The sequence below is a fragment of the Melospiza georgiana genome, chromosome Z (assembly GCF_028018845.1).
Source record: "Melospiza georgiana isolate bMelGeo1 chromosome Z, bMelGeo1.pri, whole genome shotgun sequence".
NCBI lineage: Eukaryota > Metazoa > Chordata > Aves > Passeriformes > Passerellidae > Melospiza > Melospiza georgiana.
This window is the reverse complement of record NC_080465.1, coordinates 56,710,321-56,733,054: the sequence shown is the minus strand read 5'-3', so window position 1 is coordinate 56,733,054 and position 22,734 is coordinate 56,710,321. Positions and strand designations below refer to the sequence as shown.

At 38.6% G+C, this 22,734-nt stretch overlaps 1 protein-coding gene across 2 annotated transcripts in view; it reads right to left on the bottom strand.

The window, feature by feature from the left end:
* EPB41L4A (erythrocyte membrane protein band 4.1 like 4A) overlaps window positions 1-22,734 on the bottom strand; it is a 119,343-nt gene that overhangs the window by 21,087 nt on the left and 75,522 nt on the right. For both annotated transcript variants that reach the window (XM_058044287.1, XM_058044288.1), the window contains exons 10-16: window positions 21,516-21,607; window positions 20,511-20,588; window positions 17,996-18,108; window positions 11,813-11,894; window positions 7,095-7,178; window positions 4,814-4,927; window positions 2,426-2,473 (exon numbers count right to left, since the gene is read on the bottom strand). In XM_058044287.1, coding sequence (XP_057900270.1) covers window positions 2,426-2,473; window positions 4,814-4,927; window positions 7,095-7,178; window positions 11,813-11,894; window positions 17,996-18,108; window positions 20,511-20,588; window positions 21,516-21,607 — 611 coding nt within the window. The remainder of the gene's footprint in view (window positions 1-2,425; window positions 2,474-4,813; window positions 4,928-7,094; window positions 7,179-11,812; window positions 11,895-17,995; window positions 18,109-20,510; window positions 20,589-21,515; window positions 21,608-22,734) is intronic.

The window sequence follows — 22,734 nt, the reverse complement described above, 5'->3', positions numbered from 1 at the left end:
TCAGAGACACCAGGTCTGGGAAAGGAAAGATAGGAATGAGGACCAAATTAGCATTGGAGGAAAACAAATTCATATCCAAAAGAAAACCAAATACTGGGAACTACATAACTTGAAACCAATGAACATTGAACCAATGAATCTCTATAGGTTTTGACTGTATAAAGTTAGGGGAAAGTCTGGTAAAATACATGCATAATGTAGTTATTTCCTCTGCACACTGAGGCTATGTGAGGATGAAATTATTTCTGTTGTTCTGTGGACATCCTGGTCTGAACAACATCCTACCCAGAATAAAGTAATGCCTTGATTCTCTAATACTAAAAATTTTGTTGGAGGGTTTTTTTGTTTTTCCCACAGATTCAGTGGCATCGTCATCCCCAAACTTCATAATTTAAAGCCAGGTTAGCTGTGCTGCCAGCTAAAAATACACTCTTCAGGGTGAAGCTCAAAGTGGGAATAAAAATTATGTGTGTTAATACAGAAAATTGTAATCCCAAAGGAAGAAGGAAGATTAAAAGATTATGTCAAAATGAGTCACTCATGCACAATGGAAGAGTGAAGAGCAATAAAAATGCTCTAGAATTGCAGGAGACTTAACACAGCCAAAAGGATACCTTTCCCCAGCCCAGTCTTATCAGATGTTTAATAAATATACCACTAACATCAACATCAATAACTTGTCTGAGCAACATTTTTCTTTCACACTTCCAGGTCATTAACATGACTCTTCTACATTTTTCAGTAGGACAAGAAGTTTTTTCATGTGATTTAAGTAATTTATATCATAAGGTACCAAAACAGCCAAAAATCACAGTATGGCAGGCAAAGGATAAGATAAAACATCCAAATTGATCAAACTCAAGATGAGCCTTTCTCTAACTTTTCAGGAATGAAAATCTGATTCACCTTTTGGATATTGCTCATTGAATTACCTTGTGTTTCTTGTCAGGAAAGCATTTGTGGGGAGACAGGACTCCTGAGCTGTCAGCTGAGTGGCAGCTGCTCATGCTTGTTTGTCAGAATATCATCATTCACTGAATATTAACTATCATCTTTTATTAAAACGAATAAAATACCAAAAATGGGTAGGAAAAATGTAGTTTCTTAAATCAGGTGCAAGAATACACGAGATCATCCCTATCTCTAACAATTTTAAGGTATCTTTTGTCCTTTATTCCCTTGTTTTCCTTGTCATGCAATATATTTGATATTTTGCAGGTAGAATACATATATACTCTGGCATAAGGAGCCAGAAAGAAGTCATAGTCAGTTTTACAAGAGACACAACAAATACTGCCTAGGAGGGGGCTTGGAGGGCTGAGGAAAGCTCACATTCTGGCACATTCTTTTTCTGGGTAAAATGAGAGGAGAATAGCCAAATTGTGAGGAAGTGGAGAAGGTCTTTTGCAATGTACAATAACAAACATGTGGTAAGAGGTCCCTTCTGAGCCCTGAGGCTTTCCACCTGAGATGCTTAACTAAATCTTTCCAGTTTTATGTGCTGGACACCTATCACAAGATTACCACTGGCAGCTTGTAGTGTTAACATCCTTCCAAAAAACATTCTATCTCATAGTAACTACAAAGTGCATGAGCACTTTCTCTAGCTTCCTGTGATTGTCCTGAGATGTTTGTATCTCTGCCAGAGTTCCTTTCCTGTGCTGCTGCAGTGATTCAGATCCTGGGACTGCCTCCTCGCCTTCCCAAGCTCCACGAGCCTCTGACACTGAAATGCACTCCACTGTCTCCTTATTCCAGCAGGGCAAGCAGGAGCACAGGAGCAAGGAGGAGCACTAAACAGAGTAATGACAAGCAGATGTGGCAAAGATCTGTCAAAAGGTGAGATTGTTGAAGGTCACAACCAAATTCATACCTGCATTTTATTTGAAATGTAAAAACTAGTCAAGTCTGAAATGGGAGATGGGGGTAGGGAGAAGAAGCTTAAGAAAAAATCGACAAAAAATGTACAAGACAGCAAGAGGACCATCAGGAGTTACATATGCCTTCGCACTTACCTCTGGCAGGACAATTCATCTCAGATGATAGCACACTTGTTTGCAAAACAGATTAATTAAAAGTGGGTAGGGAGGCTGGAGAAGTAAAAACAAATCTGCAGATACAGAGTCCAAAAGCTAGAAGTTCTGGAACTGACTTTCAAGTTGCAGATAAGCCCTTAGGAAATTTTCACAAGCTGCTTCTGACATGGGGTAGTAACAATGTGCTGCAAGACTCTGCTGTGATGAGAGTACGCCACAGAGCATTTAAGCAAAAGATAAGAAATAAAAAGTAAAAAGGTCATAACACAACAAACCTTTTAGACATTTAGGAAGATGAGGGAGAAGAAGGAAAGAAGAGAATGCAGTGAACAAAAATATTACCAGTACCTTCAGTATCATTTCATAGGTGCTATAGATCATATATTTACCTTCTCCTTTGCTTTAAATCTGAATCTTCACCACTGTTTTGATTTTTCCTGTGACATAAAGGAAGTTTTAATGAAGCGTCATAGAGTGACTTATTACAAATACACAGAACTACCCATACAAAACCCTAAGGGTTTTAGTTTTTTGATGGATTTCTTTTTGCCAGTATGATGTCAGGCAGAGAAAACAGGGCATGTGCTTGTTTTAAACCCTTCAGGACACCTTTACAATAAGCTTTGAAGGCATGATTCCATTTAAGGTCTCATTGCAAACCCTTGACTTGCAAAATTAACCAGACCATGCTGGTCTTTAGAGTTTCCTACTGTTTCCAACATAGCAGAGTGTGGTGGTTTCCTCTTAACTCAAGTAAAGGGTGCATAAACAGCACAGTTATTGTTATTAACAGTTGGAAAAGGAAAGTGCATGAATAAAACCAAGACTCAGGAAGGCATAATTAAGTTAAAATCTACCTACCATTGTCAGTCTTCACAGTCTCACATATGAGATAAGACTTTAAAAACATTTTGTTCATGTGGTAGCTCAAGAGAAAATTTGCTATTGGCATGACTGTGCAGACTAGATCACCCCAATGCAAATCCCAGGTGATAAAACAATTTCCTGCTGCACAGTGCACAAACACTTTCCTTGACATGAGAGATCTTTGCATTGCACATCTCTACTCTTTTGTTTTTACTAAGCCAAAAGAGCCCTTCTAACAACGAAGCTAGCAATGCACCAGAAAAACTGTGCTGGTTTCGACTGCAGTGGAGTTAGTTTTCTTCACAGTGGCAGGCATGGGGCTATAGTTTGGGGTTGTGCTGAACACAGGGTTGATAATATAGAAATGCTTTTGTTATTGCCGAGCAGGGACTGCGCAGAGCCAAGGCCACACTGGGGAGGAGGCTGGGGGTGTGTGGGTGGCTGGGAGGGGACACAGCCAGGACAGGTGACCCCAAACTGACCAAAGGGATATTCCAGACCTTGTGGCATCAGGCTCTGTGTATAAAGTGGGGGAAGGAGGAGGAAGGAGGGGATGTTTGGACTGATGGTGTTTGTCTTCTCAAGTCACCCTTAGTGTGATGGGCTGTGCTCTCCTGGAAATGGCTGAACATCGGCTCAGCAATGGGAAGCAGGGGATTCATTCCTTGGTTTGCTTTGTTTGGGTGTGTGGCTTTTGCTCTGTTTCTCAACTCACAAGGTTTCTATCCCCTACCCTTCTGATTCTCTCCGTGCTGGCAGGGGAGTGAGTGAGGGGACTTGGCTGAGGTTAAAACATGACAAAACCCATTCAGGAAACACATTGCTGTTAGCACCTACAAGGGCTCTATCCAACAGAGCAAATAAACATAACTCTGTTGCCTGAGAGTTATTTGAGGTCACTAAGCATGCACTATGGGTGAGTTTCTTCTCTGCTGTCCCAGACAGCTAATGGCAGATAAAAGGTCTGAAACAGTTCAGAAACCTGACAAGGATAAAAGCTCCACATGAAATTGGATTTCCTCATCAATATAGCGGCATTGTCAGAGACCCCTTTGCCAGCTCTGGCTTTGAAGGCCAAACAGGTACTCATTTCAGAGATGTCAGAAAGAGACGTAACTCTCAGGTACTGGCTCCTGAGGCAGTTGTAGAAGACTGCAATGAATATGGCACAGTATGTGTGTTTGTTTATACTTGATAACAGATCACATCACCAGGCAGAGTGCCCCAGTGATGAAAACAGCTTCTCAGCAGGACAAATCATCCCAGGTAACACACAGTCTTCTCAATCCTCTATTGCTTCAGAATTGTCCCTGTAATTTGCTTTTTGGACATGTTCAAGGACACACAGCACAGAATCTCCACCCATTCTATTTTACTCCTCTAAGTCATTCCATTCAGTTTGTACCAACTGAAATTTTCACTAGTTGTATTTTTGCTGGCATCCTTTCTAACGCAAAGTGGTTCATATATGGGACTGTTGAAGACAGTTTTATGGCTCATTTGTGTAATCCTTGGGGCAGTTAAAATAAGGAAATGCACTTAAAACACCGCTTTGGAAGCTCAAAGCAAGAAAGCAAATCCATCAGTGCTTTCATTCACCAGGCAAAAAGAGCTCCAGTAACTAAAGGAATCTTGCCATGCCAATAATGCAACTTTTCACATTTTTAACATCATTTCCCACAACAGCACACAAGCAAACAACCTGACCAAAGCTTTCTTTCCAAAAACAGCTGCAGTGCTCTTGCTCGGGTGTTTTTTTTTTTTAAATAGCAGGTAGGTTTTTTTTACTGGCCCCTGGAATATCCCCTTTCCCAGGACCCAGCTGTGCCTCCACGAGCTGAGCACTGAGCATGCAGGACCTCCAGTTTCTACACAGAAAAGCTGGCAGTAGTTAATCATGAGGCTCTTACCTCCTCCGAACTGGCTGCCCAGACTCATTCTCACTGCCACCAGATGGGTTCCTTCGGCGAGAGTAAGGAAACTTTGGTGATTTATTGCGGTCACTGGCAGAATTATACAGTCCACTAAGGTTAAAAAGGAAGAGCAAAGAGTCAGCTTTAAATTTTCCAGGGCAGTTAGGCCAGCTGAGATTCAGCTCACAAAAATGAACAGATCCATGCACGCACGCACACACTCACGTACAGGTGAGCATTTGGCTATGTGCACTTTTCTGGGTGTTAGTGGGTGTTCTATGTAAATGCAGATAGCACTGCTTTCTAGCAATAAATTCTTCACACTGAACCTTGAAATGTAGGAGAGAGACCTCTTAGTGTTGCCAGGTCAACAACTCTAAGATTACAAATATAGATTTTAGCTCATTAATATTCTTTTACCATAATAAATTTTCTGTGCTTTAGTACGGCGTATCCAACCCAGAGCTAGATATTCTTCCTGTTTTCCATGGATGTAAGTATGAACACTTCCCATGTTTTGTCATGACATTTGTTTTCATCACAGAGCTGATGCTTGGGAACATGAAACAATTCTATCTCCATTTCTCTTCTGTTCATCCACACAAATCTCTGCCAATGGTATGGAGGTGTTCCAAGCTCCAGCTTTCTTTCTGCTTTCCTAAAAGCCTCTGACCTTCAAATTTAATCCATTCTTCTTCATCTACCTCTGCACACAGCTGATTACAGCACTACTCTGCAAAGGTGAAAAGTTCTCACAGCTCATCTCAATGAGAATTATTAAGAGCTGTGAAAGCCTCTGTGCAACATCCAGCCTTCTTATGTGTGTAAACCTGCATAGTGCTTGAGAAATAATAGTTTTGCAAAAACTCAATCCTACCATTGTTTGCCTTCTGCAAGATCAAACCTCCTGCTGTCCTGAGAGCAATTGAAACACTGGAGACGAAGTGACAAGATGACACCATTTTTCTAAATATAACCAAAGAAAGGAGTGTAGCAAAAGAATATTTGCTCACTGCTTTGTTCTCACTCTAGAAACTGCTGCTGTTTACAGAAGGAGCACAAGGGGTAAATCATTAGGGTACCCCAAATGACACATCAGGTATAGATCTGAATTGTCACAGAAAGGTAGGATCATTTTGGATTACACTGTACGTGCTGTCTGGTCCAGTAGCCTGTTTCCAACAGCAGCTGTTAATAGCCAGCTACAGGAAGCAAAACCGTGAAGGCAGCTCCCCAGTGTTCCCTGAGTCCCACACCATTCCCAGACCAGGGGACCTACTGAGCCAGCTGCTGCACCTCTGTCTCCACAAGCCCTTCAGGATTTTTGTTCCATGACTCATCCAGCTTCCCTCAGGAATTCACCTCCTTGCAAAGGAAGACCACAGGTCTCCCACTCCTGGTGAGTCACTACTGACTGCCTTTTAAACCACCTTCAATAGCTTCACCTGAAGATCCTTAGTTCTTTTACTGGAAAAATAGAGTCCTAGTAGTTTCCTCTTTTCTCAGTATGACTCTTGATTTTCTATACGTCATACCCTGAAATTCCCTCTTTTACATTCTGAAGGAAGATTCCTTTCTGCCTGTGCCCTTGCTCCTTGTACAGATTTACTGCAGAGCCTTTCACATTTTTGATCACCTTTGCTGCTTGTCTCAAAGCCTATGCCTTTTCCTGAGAAACAGGAACATCAGAAGTGCTTGCAAAATGTGATCCACCAATTTATATAATGGCATAATTCTGCCCTCTTGCTTTACTACTAATTGCTAATTGTTTTACTGATTGCTACACAGCTGATGCTTTCTTTGTTATCCATCATCATTTCATAGCATTTCATATTACCCAGAAATCTAGGTGGTTTTTTTTTTTGTCCTTATGTATCTCTCTTTACATTTTTTGACTCAACAGAATCCACCCATCTGTCACATTAAGAGTCTTTCTGCCACTCTTCACAGACAAATTTCTCACTATCCTAAACAATTTTGTATCATCGCCTAACTTTATTACCCCTTTTTCAAATTCTTTGACAAATATTCTAAATATCAGAGGTCTATGAACAGATCTCTGTAAAAAGCCACTGCTGACATTCAATCACTGGCCACCTTGTCTTACACATACTTTCTTAATTTTTAACTGTTCATTTATCCATGAAAGAACCTATCTGCTTACATGCAATACATATATATTGCAAATCAAATAACTCATTAATATATTATATTAATAACCTTCAACCTTCTGCTGTGGCATGATGCACAATACCTAAGACATCAAGTCTTGCCTTACCTTTGTGGGCCATTTTCCTCCCATGGAGCACTGGTTTTACTTCTTTGTGTTTCTGGACTGTTTTCATTTTTCATCTTTTTAAAGCTAAATAAGAGTACAGACAAATACACATGTATGTATATTAAAAAAAAAAAACTACGCAAAACGTTGTACACATTGTACACAGATCACATTTTCTTTTATACTGACCACTTAAAATTTAATTTTAAAGACATACAGTTATTAGAGAGATCCACCCTGGCATATAGTTACTTATTTGTCATGTGAAAGAGGGAAAAGAGCTCCTATGTTGAAAAGTCACTCCCATAAAGAGCAAACATAAGGAGGAGAAGGGAAAAAAAAAAAGATAAGAAAGAGAGAGAAAAATAATCTCTGCAACCTCATAATTGTGGCAGCACTGAGTCAGAAAAACAGGTAATCCTGTCTCCAAATAAACATGAGCAGACACTTAAACAAGAAGTCTAACAGTAGGGCAAACATACAGCATCACCTCATAGTCTTCCATAATATGCAGTTAAAAGATTATTGAATCAGAGCCTTCACCTCCTTTTTATTTTACAAAGCTCTAAATGAAACTTTTTTCCCACGGGTTTACTTAAATACCTTTAGAACATTTTTTAATTTTTGTCATAAATAGTGGCTAGTGGAGAATATTCCAGTATCTGGCTATGACATAAACAATTATTTAATGTTATCTCAAAACTTCCGCCTGGTTCAAAACTTCAATCTCTTGTTCCTGACTGTTTCTGTGATTATAAAAAGAAATAAATAAAAACAAACAGCTATGAACGATAGCTCTCTAAATCAAAAACTCCACCCCCTTTTTTTTTTTTTTTTTTTTTTTTTTTTTTTGCACATTTTTAACTGTCTGATCCCTTTTCCAAGTGAAAGAACCAGACTATTTAATCTCTCCCAGTACGGGAGTCACCACATACCTCAGGCTATCCTTATCGTATTTCTCTACCATCTTTCCAGGTGTACAGTACATACTTTAAAATGGGAGCAACAAAGTCAGGGGTGATGAAAACTATTCAAAGCATGACAGATCACAGGTTCATAGGTTCGCAGAGTAGCATATCCTTCTCATACCCTCCCCAGTAAAGCCTTGGGTTTTATTTTTGCCAGAAAGACATTTTTGTGAAAGAGCTGACTTCACTGACTGCTGCAAGGCGAAGTAACAGAACAGTCACATGGCTTGAGAGGTATGTCAGCATTTGTAACCAGTCTCCCCCACCATACCTATGGGGATGGGGGAGGGAAAGCAGTATGCTCCAATTCTTCCTTTATTCCTATCATTCTCACATGTCATGTTTTACAGCTTCTGACCCATTAATGCTCCCAGACAATTGCACTTCAAATGCTGGGAAGTGGCTCTTAGCTGAAGCACACCGCTGTCCAAAAGCTTGGCAGAGCTTTTCCTGCAGCACCATCTCTAGAGCTCTTTTCCTGCAGTGCACCTGAGACAGAACAAGGCAGCCACACTGATTTCCACTAAGATCATCAAGTACTACTGACGGCAACCCCGTACACTCATTAATACACCATATAGTTACAAAGCACAACTCAAGCAGGAAAAATAGAAGCTTTATAGTTGCTTACAGAGAGGAGGATATAAGCTGGGAGTTCTTTCCCCAGAGCAGGAGGTGACAGACTCAGCTTTATGAAGGAAACGTGGCTACTTAACTCACTAATCCACTTTTAACCTCAGCCTTTGGTTACTACAGGTCACTGAGTTAATAATTTAATTTTCACAGAGTGAACAAAATGGAAAGCTACAGTAAGTCAGCTACAGTAAGGAAAAGAAATTAAATTACACCTTATCAGGTAAATAATTTTCTTAATATTGCACCCATTAATTATTGACTCATGGATGCATGCAATCTATTCCCAGGCTTAAAAATATATGCTTACTACAGACTGAGCAAGTAACCCACATAAATACATTTCTGTCCCACACTGCAGAAAGAAATTGATTAGCACAGCGTATACTACTACCTAGGCTGAACTTAACTGTGAATTCTGTTTTCAAATCTTAAAAGGAGAAAGAAATTGTACCTGGGAGGTGAATTTAATGCATTAAATTCCCAAGTCATTATTCATTTTGAGCAGACACACACTTCACAGACAGAAAGCTAGACCATGGCAGCGCTTCAAATACCAGCAGTATCTCCAGGAATGCAGTTGCAAAAGGTACTCAGTTCATTAAAAGTATGTGAAAGAGTTAGGATGTGAATGTCAAGTGAGATTCATTGGAAGGTTTTTATGAGTTTTGAGTTTATACCACTTACACAGAAGTGATTGACTATAGATCTCAACAGTGAATTAGATGTTAAATATGAAAACTCAACTTGTGAACACTACTGAAAGATGCTCCGCAAGCATCACTAACAATTAATGCAAGAATTACACAGGATGGAGCAAACTTCCAAACCATAAGTGCTACATAAATTTTGTGTGCTACCTCTCACATACATGATGCCTGGTAGACCCAAAAGGTGTTTTTCATGTGCAGATAGAGACACAGAGAAAAACAAATCAAATCCTAAATGGAAAACCAATTTCCAACACCTTTTTTTTTTTTTTTTCTGGAAGTGACTAACATTGTCTAAAACATGACTCAGTAAGAATCTGCCTGTGAACTGCTTTTAATCTGTCAAGGTTAATCTGTCAAGAAACTAAACTCAGTAACCTTAAAGCTGTCATATTGAGAGCTACTTATTCTGGTTCTTTGTCTAAAACCTGTCTATCCATTTCTTTTGAACAGCTCATTGTTAAAAATTCTGTAGTAAAGGACTCCCATGCCTCCTAAAACAATGAGCTCTGTGCTGTGGAATAATGGTACCTTTTGTTTTATATCTTTCTTTCTCCTAACAAATCACAGAACAACACAATGGTGGGGCCATCAGGGTCCTCGGAATGTCATCTGGTCCAGCTGCCTGCTCCAGCAGGGTGACCCAGACACAGTTGCCCAGAACTACTCCCAGACAGCTGTGGTATTATCTCCAAGGAAGGAGATGCCACCACAGTTATGGACAACCTTTGCCAGTGCTCAGTCATTTGCACAGGGAAAAATTTTTCCTGACATTCAGAGGGAATCTCCTGTGTTTCAGTGTGTGCCCACCAGGTCCTGTCCATGGGCAACACTGTAAAGAGCCTGGATCCATCCTCTTTGTGCCTTCCTTTCATGTATTTTTTAACCTCTGTATTCTTTTCTACTTAATAGTTTAGCTTCAGCATGACCAAGTGGCCATCATAAACTTTTTAAAACACACAGTTAGCATTATTTTCTAAGGGCTGCAATAGTGGATTCAATTTCCCTCAAAATGAGAAAGCAATTTAGCTCAACTTTTCTTTTGGAAGTCAACTGTTCTAAATGTTAGGCAATAGAGAATACTATCCACCAAGTATTTGCAGCACATCTTTTAGATCCTTTTTCAGAGTTCAGTCCAGATAACTAGTTTGTGAAGCCAACAGCCTCAATGCATAGGTAAGCCCAGTTAAGAGTTACTCAGTCAGGAAAAATACCCAGCTGTCAGGATTGCCAAGCATGCAGAGACAGATATCCAGGCAATTAAGCAAAGGTTAGGGACAGTGTTTTTGACTCATTCTTTTGTAAAATCACTCTTCCTCTGATTCGGGCACATAAATTCCACCTAAAATTAGAGGTGGGGATACAAACGCATTTCTGAATCTGATCCTTACCTCTTCCTTTCAGATATGCTTAATAAGCAGAGATGTGCACTTCAACATTGATAAATTAGACACAGCAGACCACACAAGTCCAGGGGACCCCTGGCAATTCACTACTTCTACGATCAGGAACAAACATGATTGGTACATGATTTTTACCATAATTTGAACAGTGTAATGGGCACTCACTGCAAGATTAACAAACCTGCTGGAAGGGACTCCATGCCAAGCCCCTCCCTGCCACACACAGCCAATCTTGCCCTGTTCAAAGACAGAAGGCTCTGACAGCCAGCCCACAGCTCCCAGAGAGACTAATAGGACTTCACAGGACTACCCTGACCAATGCACTTTCAGACCAAGGCAATTTCAGACATTTCTTACAAAATTGTTACCATCTATAGAAACAGATGTCAAGTAGAACAACAAAACAATATCATTATTGATGTAGACCTCCTCTAGACGGGATTCTGAGCATGTTCCTTGAAGATAATTAAATAGATTGAAGATTATAATATGATGTCCTCTGGACAAAATCAACAGCATCACAATGTTGTTAATATAGTAGTAAAAACCCCAAGCCATTTTGACTGCCTAAAAAAAAATGTGATGTCTTAATTTAAGCTGTGAAAAGATTTTGCATGGTAAGTTTTGCCCTCAGCCTCAGAGAAAAGATTTCTTCACAATCTCCTTCAACTTCCTATACCACCCCTTTGGCATACAAAGTCTCTGGACCCTACCTGTTTTTTTCCTATTTAAACCTGAGACTGTCTGCCTTCCCATTAACTTGTGCTGATTTATGGGTTTTCAAACCATGTGTCACCTGAAATCCCTGTTCTGCACTGATTGGAAGATCAGGGTTTTATAAAAATAAATACTTGGCAACACTCTCTGACCTTTGTCAGCAGATGATCAGATGGTCCTGAACTCAAGGGCAGAATAAACTAATAGTAATGATTACTAAATATGTTCCTCTATCCAATGCATTCTATAATCTCTTAAAAGCTGTAAGGAAATGTGGGTCTACATACCTTTTTACTGGAGAAGGTGCAATAATTTTGGTAGTTCCTTCATTTTCCCCATTTGTTGTAATCTGGCTCATGTTCTTAGAACCTGGAAAAAAATATAAAAGCCCAAAATAGTTGAATCCCGTAGCATAAATATTTGCACACCTACTCAGCATAATCACCTACAGGGCAGCATGAGAGATAAAATGAGACACAAAATATCTGGCACATGCTCATCTTGTTAAAGGTGTGTAAGGATCACACCTTTGTGTCTTAGCCTTATTTCTAGTTGTACCAGGACACATTAACATGAAGCACATTCATTACTCTTCCACATAAGACAGAGAAGTCTGAAGCAGTTGTTCTCCAAGAGATACTCTGCCACCACCAACAGAAGGAAATTCCCTGCTCAGTCAGCAATGAGAATAAAGGTGTGAGGAGAAAACAGTTTGATTCCTGCTGGTGCCATGATTTCAGTTTCCATGCCATGCTGTTAATATCAATCTGTAATTTCCCTTCAGTTCACACATTGTGTTTCTACCTAATTGGCAATTTCAGACATTTCTTACAAAATTGTTACCATCTATAGAAACAGATGTCAAGTAGAACAACAAAACAATATCATTATTGATGTAGACCTCCTCTAGACGGGATTCTGAGCATGTTCCTTGAAGATAATTAAATAGATGGAAGATTATAATATTATGTCCTGTGGACAAAATCAACAGCATCACAATGTTGTTAATATAGTAGTAAAAACCCCAAGCCATTTTGACTGGCTAAAACAAAAATGTGATGTCTTAATTTAAGCTGTGAAAAGATTTTGCATGGTAAGTTTTCCCCTCAGCCTCAGAGAAAAGATTTCTTCACAATCTCCTTCAACTTCCTATACCACGCCTTTGGCATACAAAGTCTCTGGACCCTACCCCAATATAAATACTTGCGATTTTCTGATGCCTTTCTTTCTGCTCATCAATTGGTTCTCTTAGAGGTTAGAGTTGCCAGTTATCTGCAGACATCAGTAAATACATGACTTTTTCAAACAAAGGAATTTATCTCAGTACTTCACATATTCTTCTGTGAGGAAGTTTTCAATTAAGTCACAGAAAGTCTTTGTCACTTAATGGAGTAATAAAAACTTGCTCTCCAAAACATACCACAGCAGTGAAACAGCTGCCAGAAAAACAGTCAAGGGTCAGATGATATAGAAGTAATAGACACCTCCAGAAGTGATTGTTTGCTATGTTTGGTAATATCCTTACCATTCTGCAGGCACCCAATCACCTCTGGGTGTCAGGTCATGGTGGGTTAATCAGGAGTTTTCTGTCCACACCTACAGAAATTGTAATGATTGTCTCCAAGTATGTTCCACCTGGTATATCTTTTACTGACTACAGTACTGCTCCACCAGCTTATATCTCTGTATGATATAATTATCTAATATAAAAAAGCAGACTCCAAAAATACTGTCCAAACACTAACTCCATTGCGAAACTTAAGTATATTGGTGCTTCTTGCTTGCCAAGGTTACAGGCCTCTCAAAAATACCTTAAGCAGAAATCTTGACATCTCATTCGTGGCCAGTTTCCCTGGTTGTTTACATTTGGCTGGAAAAGGTACTCTCAGGATTGAGTGCACTGCGCTGAACTTTTCCAATGAAGTTAATTCTTAACTTAATTCCCTTTTACAGCTATATTAACGCTGATTTGTCCATTCAATTCAAGCCAACTACTACATTTTTAAAAACTCAAATGTCCAAAACCATATCAGCCTGGCAAGTTAGTTAGCTTGTCATGCCTGTTTCTTATCAGGTAAAGCCACTTCGCTGACATTATCAAGAAGCAGTGTTTGTGTTTAAACTGAATCATGAAAGCAGCAGATAGTGCAACCAAATGGAAAACGTGCAGTAAGAGCTCATGCTTTGCACCCAGGGCTTCTGTGAGCCTACAAAAATCAATAGACTTTCATATGTCTACACCAGTACAGCCTACTCTGTGATAAGGGCTGTTTTTCTTAATAGTTTCTAAGCCTGTAGCCTCAAGAGTTTGTTCATCTCACGCCCCATGACTGAAATGCGGAAGCAGTCACACCCATCCTTTTACCAAACATTGGATATTAAGTAAACTTCAAAGTATAAAGCTCAAAGTACATAAATTGGGACACAGTTAAAATCACCTCAAGATCCATTCTCTCAAAAATCTAACTTTCAAATCCAATTTTACAATTCTCAGGGAAAATATTTTAACTGGGCCAGACCAACACCTATACCTATCACAGCTACCAGCAGGGCAGTGAGAGGCATCTGTGGCAAAATGTGATTGTTTAGGGAATATCACAATACCGACAGTACTGTAATTGTAAATACTCACACCCAGTTCTCTGCCTGGCTTCAAAACACTTATTTTACACTTGTTTATACAACTACCCCACATGCAAAGGCAGGGACAAACCAAGTCCTCAGCTACCAAACAACAAAAAACCCTAAGCAACATGTTTTCCACCTCTGAATAAACTCAGAATCACAGCAACAGGTGTGGTCACATCAATGTTTGTCCTGAGAGGATGTTCCCAAGGAGCTTTTCATGTTCAGTGCTCAGCCAAAAGAATAATGAACACTGAATATTATCAGTCAGGCCCTAAGACAGTACAACAGAACAACAAGAGATCTTGTTCCATGTTTGAGTTTATTATTTGCAAGTAGAGCAAAATGCAACTGTAATTCTCACTCACATGAAAGGGGAAAAACAAGCAAACAAATGAAGTTACTCTTATCTCACTCACAAGACTTGACAGAACAAAACAAAAAACCTCTATCTTTAAATGAACACCAACTTGAATACCAGCCTAAACATATAGCAAAAAAACCCCTATGTGCTACGGTAAGAACACAGTCTAGATCTAATATAAAATCATAGCCATTAAAGTTCCCTGATATGATTTTTGCACTAGCTGTAGAACAACTGAAATATGAAATGTATCAAACAAGTGACAAAACAGAGGTTACTACATTTTAAACCATGGCATTCTGTATTCTAAGAAAATATTCTGCCATGATAAAGCCAAAAGGTCTGCACTGTTCATCCTCTCAGGGGAAGAAATCTACAGCAGTGGCTTGTATACACAAGAAATAGTTTCTCTCTGTTGACAGTATCATCTCCTTCAATCTTGATATTAAACCACAAATATTTTTTTACTGAAAACAGAAACAATATTTTCTATCATTGTCTTGGCTGGCACCTGCTCCAGCTCTTGACCCAGAGTTCACCAAGTGCATGCAGTCCTAAGGACTTCAGGGCACTCTAGTGGACCAATGAGACAAACATTATTGCTCAACTCTGCTAGAGATAATAACTAACCTCTACCTTCAGGTGACAGAAAAAATATATAAAAAGCACATACTATGTTTATAACACCAGAACATGTACACAAAAAGAAGCAACAAGGAGAAGGGTTTTATTTAGATGTCAGAGGTTAGAGGTTTTAACACTTCATAGACACTTATCTGATGGAGGCAATGACGGTATTATATGCTGCAATCATTCATTGAGTTCTAACAGCCCCCAAAGCCACTGCTGTGGCTGTTCCCATCACTGGTACCAATAGATTAAAAAAATACTAAAAAAATCAAAATGGCTAATTGCAGTGCAAAAATGAAGCCTTTAACACATTTCACTTTGCAGTCTTAAGAAAAGATAAAAAGGGAAAGCAGATGAGGGAAGATGCTGATCTCTGAATAGGTGAAAGGATGTTATTTCATACAAGCTATTTGTGAGCTGTTGTTGGATTTGGGGAGGTAAATGGAAACCTGAATTTTACCCAAAAAAATTAAATTATAAGACTTCATCTAGCTAGATCCTAATTAAAGGTGTATTTGACTGAAAATACCTTATGATATAATACATGTTAACTGAAATAACCCTGTTTAAAATGTTGGACAAGTAATATTTAGCCTTAATATACTATATTACAAACAGAAAATGAAGAACAAAGGACTAGCCATCAATGATGACTATCTGCATAATGTCACTATGCAAAAGGAGTATTCAATTTAAGAAGAAATGTAATTTAATTTTCTCAAATATTTTAGTCAGGGAAACTTTTACATAACCTGTAAAACTTATTAGAGCACCAGGTAAATTTGCAAGATTAAAAATAGTCTACAAAATAAAACCTACATTGGGATAATATATTGAAGGAAATGATGGTTAAAATATGCCAAACAGTCTTGATTCATTGTGTGAAATGGACTTCGTTACATCTAAGAACTTTAGGTAAAAAGAGGCAGATTTATTTAATGCAATAGACTATCATATGTTGCCTGACACAGCAAGGAGAAACAACATTAGCCTACATTCTTCTTCTGAAATCCTGTTTAAATGGAGGAAGAGTATTCAGTGTTTATCACTGTGAATAGCAAATTTTTTAAAAAAGGAGAAAATATGTTTATTTATAGGGCAAGATGGCATTTGAAAAACATAGCTCTCTTCCCTCAGTCCATATTTTGAGCTGGAAATTAAACAAATTAGTTTAACATTAATATAATGTAAGTTAATACATTTGTCCCAGTGATGTGACTGCACATTTGGAACACATGGGTAATCAATTAAGCTGAATTTGAAAAGAAAACGGATGATAGAGATTACACAACTACATGTATGTAAAATGGTGAAAAAGCAGACGTTTTATTTTAAAGTGGGAGAAAGTGTTTAAATGCATCAAAATAGCAAACACATATTGCCCAGAGAATTTTGATTCCAATTATATCAGCAGAAAAGTTTCAGTTTTACTTCCTTTTTCCAGCCAAAGAGACTGAAAACAAAATTAACAAACACAAACACATGCACAGCCTCGCAGCAACACAGACTGACCTCCTCTGCTTGGGCTAAGGCAAACATTATTTTAAACCAAGAGCTGAATTTTAGCTGACAAACAGCCACACAAATTTCCTGAAACAGTACCAGGGACTAATGAGGTAGGAAATGCTGTTTGGCTTGAACTGCTGCCCTAAGAACAGGACACTCCGGCTGAACAAAAAATTAAGTCATTAGGTTCAAGGGTCATTAGCTACTTGTCCTCTCAGACATCCACTTAAAACTGCACACAATGAAATATATCAGAATCAGAAAGCAAAACAATTCTTCTCTTTTTACATGAAATAAAATAAAAGAAAATTTTAAAAAATGTTGTAAGCTGCCTCTATTTTCCAAGGCTATACTTTTAATTATGTGACATTTCATAGAGCCACCACAGCTAAAAGGCAGAGTTTTGTTTCTAAAAGCACACCAGTTTTGTTTCTAAATCAAAAGACCACATTCAGGATAACCACTGGAGATTTCCAGAGGTATGTATCTGCTCTCTTTTTAAAAATAGGTTCTCAAAATCTATAGTGGCACAGCAGCAATATTGAACAGCAATAGAAGAGAGATACTATTTACATTTTAAAGCCCAGACAAGTTTTTTCTCAAACAGCAAACACACACACATACACACATGCTTTACTCCAGGCACAAGTTTGACTCAAGCGTGTTTGCCTTGTTGTCATAGATGAAGCTAAGCAATACCCCATGTAATCATATGTAGACCTGGAGCTTGACATCTCTATTACCAAATTTCAGGAAGCATCCATTATCTAGGGCATGACTTCTGTGATACTCAATCCTATCTCCTCTAACACCTGTGAAAACTTTCAGCTTGCCATGACAGCTTCCACACGCAGAACAGATTTCCAGCTCACACATCAGAAGCATGTTAAAATTGCATGGCACTAATTTCTGTTCCACTTAATATCAAAATAAAGGGATACTGTCCTTGAAATGGGAAGAGGGTGCAAAAAGTGGCACCCTGGGTCTAACAGGCGAACAATGGGATACTAACCAAGATCACAGGTACAAAATTTGTTTGCAAGACACAGGTCTCTAGAGGTAAAAAACATGTTCGCACTGCCTGTTTTCAAAACTTCCCTTTCAACCTTTACATTAGACCTGGGGGCTTTTCCTCTTTAATCCACAGCAACTCTTTTCCTTTATCTGGAAAGCTGGAGGTTTCATACCCTGTTAACCTTAGATATAAATACTGGCTGAAAGCAAAACCCAGAATCCATTCCGAGAGAACATCAAGGACACTGCAGCAGTTCTGAGTCACTTCGTGATGACAAAATGAACCAAAAAAAGAAGACATCTGCCCCCAGCTCAGTAGAGAAGGACCCACCTGTCTGTTGTGCTCTTTTGGGGTAAGTCTTGCTGCGACTTCTTTCAATGCTCTGGTCAGGCCGCGGAAGCTGCACAGAGGGGTCTCTGGTCATTCGCAAAGATGTTTTTCCACTTCAAAACACAATAAAATCATGAGAAAACACTTGGGAAAGTTATCCAGCAGGATCCTTAGACTGAAAAAAAACATGCTGTTAACTTCTCATCTCACTTCTGGTTCTCCTGTTGAGTGGCACTACCCGGAATTTTGTTTTGAATCAGTCACTGGCAAAATCATCAATAGATTGTGCCAACCACTCCTATATTTGGTATTTCCAAGTGGAGATATGCCACTAAAACAAAATGCTTTTTGTTAGGAATAGCTTAAGGTAGCATGATCTTTTCTAACCTAGAATATTTTAACATACAACTTTCTTAAGTAATATTATTTCTTCCTGAACTTTTTCTGCAAGTTTCCTCCCAGGAAAACATGTTTAATATTGTTTACACATATTTTATATTGTTCAGTTCCAGTCAGTCAGGGGCTACTCCTCTGGCATGTGGAATGACAGCCTAAAAGACTGCAAAACAAACTGCAATAAAGAACTCTCACTAGCACAGCCCCAGATGACAACAAATTGAGTAAAAGTCTTGATTCTTGTTTACAGTAAGGTTTTCCTTCACTGCACCATTGAAGTAAATTATTAAGTTTAAATAAATTCTTTTATACTCATTTTAATATTCCTCTCAGTGTGACTAAACAGAATATAGTGGTCATGACAAAAATCTAAAATTCACATTCCTCCCCAAAACTCCGTATTTGTTTCTGGAAACTTACTGCACAAGAGAAGTAATTGTCACTATTAATTCCTTAACACCTGAGGTTTGATCATTGTGAAGTAAAATGATTGTACTAGAAAGTACTAAGCAACTATACAGGAATTACTTATGTAGATTTTCTGAATTATGTGAATAGACTCCATGAAATACTGATAATATTTTCATCAGTAGCCCATCATAGATATTCAGCACTGCAGAATTTCAATGTTTTCAAAATTATAAAAGAATTGAAAGACAAAAAAATCTCAAATCCTAATCCTACATCACAGTATTGATGTAAAAATACTTTTTTTGTTTATGTAGTTAGTTTATAGCATGCTATCAAGTTAGCCAGAAAGCTCATCTGCTCAACTTTTAAGGTTGGCAACCATGACAGTACTGCAAATTCCAGAAGCAAGTGTAACAAACATCTGGGAATAGGACTTTCCATCCCCACTAAGACCTCCAAAGGATCTGATCTTAAGACAAAAAAAATTGCCTTCATGAAAACTGTCTGACACACAATGAGAAGTCTCTAAAGGATTTAACAAAAAAAAAAAAAAAAAGGAAGGAAGAAGAAAACAAAAAACATACAAACAAACAAAACAGAACAAACACAATACCACAAGACAAATGAAAATATTACAGTCTCCCCACTTACCCAGAAAAACAATGGGATTATGGTTTCTGCTCTGAGCTAATGATGTGTACAGATACACAACACCGTCACTGCTTTTGATGACACAGTGGGGGACCAAAGACAAAAAGGGAAGACAACCAAAATTGTCAGTTATGACCATCACCCCAACATGGCACGCCTGATCACTTATCACCCATGACATTTATTAAAACAGGAAGATAAACTGAACTGCCGCACCAAGAGCAATAGCTCAAACACAGTTAACTGCTTTATGGCATGTTTTTTTTAATTGATTGAAAAGTTTTTGCCAGTACAAAGCTTTCTTCTCCTCAGGACCAGTGCCCTGCTCCAATCTGCTGAAGTGATCCAACAGAAAAAACTCATCCGCAGTACTCTGGCAGGAATCATTGAGCTCCTGCCCATTATCCCAGATGGGGCAATGCAGGCCAGGATCCAGTACAAATACAAAAGGCAGGACAATCATTGCCCTGTTGTCCATAGCAAGGAGAATCTGGATCATGATAAAGAGTGTGATAACTCAATCTGGATTAGAAAATAGGCAAAATGACAAAGATCTGCCTAACTAATGATTATCAACCTTACTCATTATGATCCACTTATTTCTTGCATGATAATGGAAACAGTGCTCCTTATCTGTCCCTGATTTCAAATTACAGCATCTTTCAAAGCTTAGAGCATTGAACATTCATCCAATATTGTCACCTGTTCAAGTCAGAAAAGATAGACACTCATTTTGGTATTCCCCAGCTGTCAGGAAAACTTCTTTAGGACATAAACGTAATTTCAGTACTTATAAGGAGATAATGATTTAGAGAATTGTCAAAGCTGCTCCCACTTTGAATACACTATAGCAAGCCTCCACCCATTCTGGGGATCTGAAGAAGAAACATTTGTCCCAAAATTTTCAAGCTCCCAAAGACAGTCTGTTAAAATGGCCCTGATTCATCTTTCATCTTCAGAACTATTCTGGGTGGTGGTTTTCTTTTACCGGAAGGAAAGAGGAGAAAAGGAATGAAGAAGGAATGAATTGAAGTTTAAAACAATAAAAAAAATTCACCTGTACCGATGTTTATAACCTATGGATCCAAACTTGCTGACTTTTCTTGACAGAGAGTTTGATTCATTCTCTGACACCCTGTGTAGTTTGAAAAATAAAATAACAGAGTAAGTTGCATAGATAGGTCTGAATTATAGTCCCCTTCCCAAGTCAAGAAAAAACATACAAATTTGGGCTCAAAAAATATTATTTTTTCTGCAAGTTCCTCTTCATCCCTACCTCTGGACAGATTCTTACGGGGCTGAGAGTCTCCCAAAGACACCAGTTTGTCCCCCCTGTTTTGACTACACATCTCTTTATTTCAGAGTCAAGTGTAAATTGCTGGCACCAGCAGCCTTTCACCTAATTTTGGGAGAAGACAAATCCACCCTGACACAGTAGTGAGACTGCAGGAGGGATTCTCAATTCACTCATTTACAGCACTGCTAAAGGCAGCCCAGAGGATTCCATCCACCAGTTCCCAGTTAGGCACCTTAGCACACTTCTCTTGGTGTATTTTGCAACAGTAAACTCAAGTGCTTTGAGATGTGCAGTACTGAGAAGATTTTATACACCTCAGTAAGTAAGCAAAATGTTATGGAAATTCAATGAATTTGTATTAAAATATACATATACATTTCTGTGCACGGTAGAAAATAGTAATGTCTGAATTCCAAAGGCCACCCTCAAGCCAATGCTGCTACAGAAAAGCTGATGATCAAATACATCCAAATCTATTTGGCAACTTAAATCCTGCCATCTTTCTGATAAAGTCTACTCTACACAACCTGAAGTACTGTTTAGAAAAGAATGGTAACATAAAAGAAACCACCAAACTACCAAATTTTAAAAACATTGTTTCACATCACTATAAGAAAAGGTGTTGGCTTTTAAAAGTATTCAATAACCAAGAGCACAAATGTGTTTCCAGGCAGCAAGCCTTTGTTGCACCACTCTGCAGGTACAAGGCTCTCACTCAGTGTAGTGGCCCTAAGGGAAACACAACCTAACTTCTGCATCACTCACCTGAAAAATGTATGATGCTCTACACAACACTTCCAGAGATGTTTGCATGTGACCTTGTTACGTGCTTCAAAAAAGAAGGAAGTTTCATTGCACTAAAGACAAAACAAAACAAATTAATGTTCTTATGGGGGATCCTGCCATTGGAGTGAATCTCATTTACTGAACACAAGAACCAGCCATTGCATGTCAGTCCATGCAAGAAAAGAAATCAGCACAAAGAAAAGCAGGTTCTATAATTCTGTGGAATTCTTCATTTAAAAGTGTTTTTCTTTTTGAAAAGCAGAGAAAAGAGATTATTGAAACATTCATGTTCCTTTGTTCGTTCACATCTTCTTCCCTAAAAAATCACGAGTTTTCCTAATAAAACACAAGTTGGTTTTTTTCCAAAAATTATGTTTCTGATGTTTTCTGAAATGGCAGCTCAGATGTCAATCAAAAATATTCTGGTTAACAGTATAAAAAAAGGCAAGAATAAATGAAAGAAAGAAAGGAGCTCAGGATCTGTTATAAACAATTATGAAGCAATGACAGAGGAAACACACAAAACAGGCCAAGGGGAAAAAACCTGAGGGGAAAAAATACTGAAGAAGGGAAGAGTTTTCTTTTTTAAAGAAAGCTAACTTCAGAATAATTCAAAATGCTAAGTAAAAGTTGGAAGTCTTAAAACCCAACTTAAAATCTCTTAAGGAAGACAACAAAAGCCAGAACAAAAGCATATACACAGCTTAAAAGCCAATCTCTGGAAACTGGCAGAGAAAAGAGAAGTGGGATGCATACAAACTATGAAATACTTCCAACAGTAAAGGAGAAGCAACAGACACATCACAGTGCTGGTTTTCAACAAGCTAAACACTCAGATGTGTTCCATCTATTTTTCACTTGGTGAACTCAAGCACTCGGTGTTTCAGCTGTGATTTGCACGAAGAATGAACAATCCCAGTGATGTCAGTGTGAGAGTTCAGCATGGCATGACACCCTCTGTAACAAAACTGAGTCTCAAACCATTTCAGCAAGGTGTGAGTTACAAAGGAGGTGTGATTCACACCACCTTCAGCAGCTGATTTTGAACAATCTATGTCCCTGCATTACTTAAATTCCCTAGTGTCATGCGTACACAAGTAAAAAGCTCAGGCAAGTTTCTCCCTCTCCTCATTTACTGTTGTTTATTATTATCTGCAAGCACCTTGCAAACTGTGAATTAATTCTCTATGTTCTCTAG